General features: G+C 44.0%; 1 protein-coding gene across 3 annotated transcripts in view; it reads right to left on the bottom strand.

Annotated features, from left to right (window-relative positions):
* Positions 1 to 257: 257 nt before the first annotated feature.
* Positions 258 to 6,935, bottom strand: part of LOC130202375 (gamma-enolase) — a 24,448-nt gene continuing 17,770 nt past the window's right edge. For 2 of the 3 annotated variants that reach the window (XM_056427905.1, XM_056428074.1), the window contains 7 exons: positions 6,401 to 6,492; positions 6,190 to 6,320; positions 5,174 to 5,371; positions 4,848 to 5,049; positions 2,835 to 2,943; positions 2,673 to 2,731; positions 258 to 1,274 (listed from right to left, as the gene is read on the bottom strand). In XM_056427905.1, coding sequence (XP_056283880.1) covers positions 1,205 to 1,274; positions 2,673 to 2,731; positions 2,835 to 2,943; positions 4,848 to 5,049; positions 5,174 to 5,371; positions 6,190 to 6,320; positions 6,401 to 6,492 — 861 coding nt within the window. In that variant the 3' untranslated portion in view covers positions 258 to 1,204. Of the gene's footprint in view, positions 1,275 to 2,672; positions 2,732 to 2,834; positions 2,944 to 3,988; positions 4,260 to 4,847; positions 5,050 to 5,173; positions 5,372 to 6,189; positions 6,321 to 6,400; positions 6,493 to 6,935 lie in introns of those variants that run through there. The other variant, XM_056427987.1, reaches the window with a different exon arrangement.

Below are 6,935 nucleotides of genomic sequence, written 5' to 3'. Positions count from 1 at the left end.
TTCTAACCTTGTCAATGTCTTGACTATATTTTCTATACATTTTGCAACTCATTTGATAAATAAAAGTGTGAGTTTTCATGGAAAACACGAAATTGTCTGGGTGATCCCAAACTTTTGAACGGTAGTGTATATATATATTTTTTAAATTATTTATTTATTTTTGAAGCAGCTTTAAATATATGTAAACACAAATTCAATGAATTTGAGACTGAACAAGAAATTCACACAAAAATGAGACCAACATCTTGTAACTGATAGTAAATTAACATCTTTTTATTTCACATATTTTCACATTATTTTCAATGACAAGCGCATTTCTTTTCTTTTGTTCCGTCTTTTTCAACACAGCTGATCTATGGACATCCAGGAGGAACGGGGGGGGGGGGGGGGGGATCTGTTTTATTTCTCTTTTGGACCGAGGAGGTTTTATTCAAGCATAAAGAACAAATAATCAGAACAACATCAAAGAGGGGTTCTCTTCTCCTTTCTCCCCTTAAACTGAGAAAACAAGACGAGAAGGAAAAGGAGACAAAACGAGGGAAGGAAGGAGGACAGAAGTGGGCGGAGTGCAGGTGCTTCAGTGTCCAGGTGAGTGTGTAAACGTGTGTTTGTGTCGTGCTTCAGTTTCTCTACACTCGGCCCGGAAACGGCTGCTTCCTGCTTCCTGCTTCCTGCTTCTGAGCGAGCGCCATCGTCCTCTGTTGGTGCTGAAAGCTTCTGTTTCTCTTTCTTCTTCGTCTCTTTCAGTTGTGTGCGTCGTTTTAAAGTATTCTATTCTATTCTATTATATTATTTACGTATTCATCTGTTATTACAACAATAATCTGTATTTTTGCAGGTCTGTACATGAACTATTAACGACAGTAACAGTGCATGTCTGGCTTATAAATTTGATATTTCTATGGTATTCCCCTGCATGTGCGTGAGCGCGTGTCGCATCTACATACACTGTGTGTGTGTGTGTATGTGTGTGTGTGCGTGTGCGTGTGCGTGTATGTGTGTGTGTGTCTGTGTGCGTGTGTGTGTACCTATAAGTCCAGTGCATAAATTATTTAGTCTTTTTTGCTTGTGTTTTTTCATGAATCTGATATTTCATTGCGCATGGCTCGTTCCCATGTTTGGCGTGTGTGTGTGTGTGTGTGTGTGTGTGTGTGTGTGTGTGTGTGTGTGTGTGTGTGTGTGTGTGTGTGTGTGAGATTCAGGTTCACAGGGCGCTGGGGTTCCTGAAGTTGTGGCCTGCAAAGCGAGCCTTGTCGCCCAACTCCTCCTCAATCCTGCAGAGGACGAGATTATTATTCATAAATAGTTTTTATAAACATGTAAATGTGAAACTGTAACGTCAGAACAGCAAAAGGGAAGTCTGCAAAATGCTAAAAAAATAACATAATTTTTTTTCTTCTCATCATCAATGAGTCCCATAAAAAGCCCAAACGTGTTGAGTCCGCCTCTCAATGCCGTCTGACTTCCTGTCTGCGGCACGTTGGTTCCCACTGAAGAACTTTTTTTTTTTAATGGCTCAAATATGTTTTTTATTTCCTAAAACAGCTGCTGAGTCTGAGTTAAACCAATAAAACAGCTTCATCTTTCTTTAACCGAGTGGGCATTCTTTTTTTGTAATTAGTATTTTATTTACAAAACGGTTATAAAGCATATGTTGGTTATTTGTTGGGGGATTATTTAACGTCGAGGAAGATTTTAAATGTTGTGTTTCAGGTTCACAGCCAGCGAATAAAACTACTGGGTTAAAATAAATACATATAAAATACATGCATCTCCAAAGCTGCCACAGTGTAGATGATGCTGTGTGTGTGTGTGTGTGAGTGTGAGTGTGTGTGTGTGTGTGTGTGTGTGTGTGAATGTGTGTGTGTGTGTACAATGATTAGCGTTTATCGCTGCTTAATACCATGTAAATCTCTCCTCCTCTCCTGCGTCTCCTCAGCAGTGCGATAGGATTACAACGCTGAGCCGATCCCTCCTCCCTCCCTCCTCCTATCCTTCCTCCTCCCTCCTTCCTCCCTCCCTCCTTCCTCCCTCCCTCCTTCTTCCTCCCTCCCTCCTCCTATCCTTCCTCCTTCCTCCTTCCTCCTTCCTCCTTCCTCCTCCTCCTCCTCCTTCCTCCTCCCTCCCTCCTCCTCTCCTCCTCCTCCTATCCTCCATCCTCCCTCCTTCCTCCTTCCTCCTCCCTCCCTCCTCCTCCTCTCCTCCTGTCCTCCCTCCTCCCTCCTTCCTCCCTCCCTCCTTCCTCCTTCCTCCTTCCTCCTTCCTCCTTCCTCCTTCCTCCTTCCTCCTCCTCCTTCCCTCCTCCCCTCCTCTCCTCCGGCTCGCTCAGCTCAGTGGGGTAGAGAAGAGGCTGCGCTGCACCGCGGGTTGTGGCGATCCTCCCCTCTCCATTGGGTACAAGTCAGTGTCCTTGAGCAGCACAGAACCCCTGATTGCTTCGGGCGCTTCACGCAGCACTGCTCTTAATAACTAAGGATCTCCTCCTCCCTCCCTCCCTCCTGCAAACTACAATATATTTTCTATCTTCATGTTCTCGTCTTCATCATAGTTGCTCTTCCTCCCTCTCGTCGCTCCTCGTTGTTCTGAACTCTGACTGTATTCTCGATTCGGATCCTTAATGTGTTCAACTCTCTGAACTGTGTTGGCTGTGTGGAATGAAGATGACCTCTGACCTCATGAGCTGGTTGTACTTGGCCAGCCTCTCCGACCTGCAGGGGGCGCCGGTCTTAATCTGCAACACAGACCGGGCGTGAGATCGCAGCCGAGACGACCCGGGAATCGACTTCACTGTCTCCGCCCCCCCGGGGTCAGCGGGGGGCGGGGCCGCGTCCCACCTGTCCGGTGCACAGTCCCACCACCAGGTCGGCGATGAAGGTGTCCTCCGTCTCCCCCGAGCGATGGCTGACCATCACCCCCCAACCGTTGGCCTGAGCCAGCTTGCACCTGGCGGGAGAGACGAGGGTCAGACGTACGACTCCCAGTGAACGCCTCACAGCTCCGCTGGTGTGTTCAGGTACATACCGTTACGCTACTTTCTAACTCAAGCACTGGATTTAGTTGCAATGTTACGGTACTTTAGTTGAGATTTCTAGTAATAATTCTACTTTAGTTTACTCTGAAAGGAAATATTCCAACTGTTTAATCCACTGTATTTATTTAATAATTTAAGGAATTTTTAATTCAAAGGTCAAAAATAAAAAAATTATGAATTAAAAGCCTGTGTTGATGCCATATGCATATATATATATATACACAAACATACGCTTATATATACAAACATACAAATCCAAAATAAATATATATATACCTAATATATATATATACAAATAAAAAATAAATATATATATACCTAAAATATATATATATATATATATACAATATACATATATATCAAAATATACATTAAATATATAAATATATAAAATATATATATATGCACATATATATTTAAAAAATACATACATACATACAAAGGCATGGCATGCACTAATCAAGTTTGAGAGTTTGGTCATTTCTAACTTTTTTCCAAAAATAAATCAATGCAAATAAACTTCTGATGGTCTGACTGTAAGAAAAGAAATCTATTCATAAAAAATGTAAATCTCGTCCGTTTTGACTCCTTATTGTGAATCTTAAAGTAAATGTATTCGATTGTGATGAATTGAGCTGCTGATGAGGTGCTGTTGGTGTCTGGGGTCAAATTTGAGGTCGTAAAGTGATAAAAAGGCCTCATCCTGCCGATGTATTCGAAAAAATATATAAAATTAACGACTCAGGGAAGCTTTTGATGCGGCGGGCCGATGCAACACCGGCACCGCGCCGCCGTGATCCACGGCCTCGTCAGCCCAGAGAGACGCTGTGGTTAAGTCTGGAGATTGACGACGCACACGGACCGGACCGGCGTGCACACGCTCTGCACACGCTCTGCACACGCTCTGCACACGCTCTGCACCGCGACACCTTTTGATTGACAGCTAATCTTCAAACTTAAAAACCCGCCCTCACTCCCCCTCCCAGGTTGTTTTTCCAGTTCGGGAGCTCCGTGGTCAACACGGCCGACGGGTAATACGTCACGTGACAACAACCCGTGTGCGTTTCCACACGCGTGATTGATAGCGGCGCAGCCGGGCCTCGACACGGACGACGCGGTTCCCCCTATGGGCCCCTCCTATCGCCTCTCAGCCAAGATGGATGACCTCCTTCACCCAGACACAAGTCTGCAGGCCTGCCCGGAGGCATCCATATTGGTTTATTCTTCTCTGAGGAGAGAGGAGGAGGAGGAGGAGTGGGCGTCTCTTTGAAATCAAGGTCATGATGTCGTGACCCAAGTAGAGTCCTCTACTCGAATCTTTGAGTAACTCTCCTCCGTTCACGAGCACGCATTCAGCCTCGAACATCCACTAACGTATATGTATATATATATATATATAAATTAAGAAATGTAAATAAATAAATATATGTATATACATATATATATTTATATATAAATTAATATATATATATATAAATAAATTAATATATCTTTAAATATATATATATAAATAAATAAAAATAAATAAATAAATGTATATACAGTATATATAAATAAATATATATAAATATATAAATAATTAAATAAATACATATATATACATATACTGTATATATATAAACAAATAAATACATATATACTGTATATAAATATATATAAATAAATAAATACATATATATATATATACTGTATATATATATATAAATAAATAAATAAATACATATACAGTATATATCTTCTAAAATAAGGTCAACCAGAAAGGGAGAGACTCTGTGTTAGTGTTTTAAATAAAGCTCTAAAGCTTAAGCCCACGTACGCCTGTATGGCCTCGGTGACGGAGCCGATCTGGTTGACTTTGAGCAGCAGGCAGTTGCAGGCTCGCTCCTCGGCGGCTCTCTCGATCCTCTTCGGGTTGGTCACCGTCAGGTCGTCGCCCACCACCTGGATCCCCACCTGGGCCGTCAGGCGGGACCAGGCCTCCCAGTCGTCCTGGTCGAACGGGTCCTCGATGGACACCACTGAAGGAGGGAGGAGGAGGAGGAGGAGGAGGAGGAGGAGGAGGAGGGAGGAGGGAGGAGGTGAATGAAAGACTCGTTTCTCACCGACCCAGAAGATCCACTACGAAGAAGAGGAGAAGTCCACCTGGGTAGTTGTTGACGAAGCCCTGGTAGATGTCAGCCAGCTCCTCCCCCGAGATGCGTCTCTCCGGATCCGGTGGCGATTTGAAGTCCAGGTCATATTTCCCGTCGCGGTAAAACTCGGAGGCGGCCACGTCCATCCCGATCACCACCTTGTCCGTGAAGCCGGCCTTCTCGATGGCCGTCTGCAGCAGCTCCAGAGCTGAGGAGGGAAGAGGTGGAGAGCAGGGAGGACACAGAGAACGATGAAGGTGAGCAGGGTGGACACAGAGAACGATGAAGGTGAACAGGGAGGACACAGAGAACGATGAAGGTGAGCAGGGAGGACACAGAGAACGATGAAGGTGAGCAGGAAGGACACAGAGAACGATGAAGGTGAGCTTCTGGTTCTCCAGAGAAACTTCAGACCGAGTTTCTGGAAGAACCATTTTCATACAGACTTGTTTTCTTTGTTTTACTTCAAAGAGAACTTCGAAGAACCATAAACGGGGCCTCAAAGCCATCAGAAAAGGTGACTTCAGGAACCATTTCTGGTTCTTTGAACTTTAAAGGTTTCTAAAGAACCTTATTTTTCAGATGTTTCCACTAACGTCCAATAACATGAATAACAGAACCAACATTACAACGGTTCTTTGTGGGACCGCTCAGCAGTTTGAAGAACTATCGTCTTTTCTTTGTTTAGAGATTTTCGTTTCAAATCGTCGATAAACGTCCAAATCTGAGCATCCTTTACCATTTCTAGTTCAACAAAGAACCATTTTCTTATGTATTCGTTTTCTTTGTTTTAATTTAAGGAACTTCAAAGAAAACTTTGAAGAACCACAAACGGTGCCTCAAGGCCATCAGAAAAGGTGACTTGAGGAACCATTTATGGTTCTTTGAGGAACATTAAGGTTTCTAAAGAACCTTTTTTCTTCAAATGTTTCCACTACCCTACCGTCCAGCAACATGACTTCATGCGCTCCTTTCCCTCCGCGTCCTATAGCGTGAGAGGAAGTGAAGAAGACGAGGGGTCCTCACCCTCGCTGTTCTCCAGGATGTTGGGGGCGAATCCTCCCTCGTCTCCCACGTTGGTGGCGTCCTGGCCGTATTTCTCCTGGATCACCCCCTTCAGGGTGTGGTACAGCTCCGAGCCGATCCTCAACGCCTCCCTGGGGGGGGGGTGAAGGACCTTATAGACGTTGATTCAGAAGTGAGCCGATGAATCCTTCGTGGTTAAAACTGTTCTTACTTGAACGACTCGGCTCCAACTGGAAGGACCATGAACTCCTGCATGGCCAGCTTGTTGCCTGCGTGAGATCCTCCATTTATCACATTGAAGGCCTGAAGGAGGGAGGAAACAAGGAGGCGAGGAGAAGAGGGCAGAGGAAATGAGTGGATGATAGAAGAAAGGGGAGAGGAGGTATCAAGGAGAGAAAGCAAGGGGAAGAAGAAAAGGGGAGAAAACACAAAGTGACAGGGAAAGGAAACGAGAAGAAAAGAGGAAAATAAGTGGATGATAGGAAAAAAAGAGGATGAGGAAATGAGAGAAGAAGAAAGGGAAAACAAGGAGAGGAAACAAGGAGACAGGAAGCGAGATAAGAGAAGAAAGGAGACAAGGAGAGGAAACGATAAGAAAATATATAAAAACTAGTGCTGTGAAAAATAACGCGTTAACGCGTTATGATTAAATTACAGGGTTAATCAGTTAATTTTTTTTAACGCATACGCAGAATGAGCTTCCAATCCGTCTGTTGTTGGTCGTCTCTCCAGCAGCGTGTCATTCT

The sequence above is a fragment of the Pseudoliparis swirei genome, chromosome 1, assembly GCF_029220125.1.
Source record: "Pseudoliparis swirei isolate HS2019 ecotype Mariana Trench chromosome 1, NWPU_hadal_v1, whole genome shotgun sequence".
NCBI classification, from domain to species: Eukaryota; Metazoa; Chordata; class Actinopteri; order Perciformes; family Liparidae; genus Pseudoliparis; species Pseudoliparis swirei.
The sequence above is the reverse complement of the archived record's forward strand: the minus strand, read 5'-3'. Positions and strand labels throughout refer to the sequence as shown.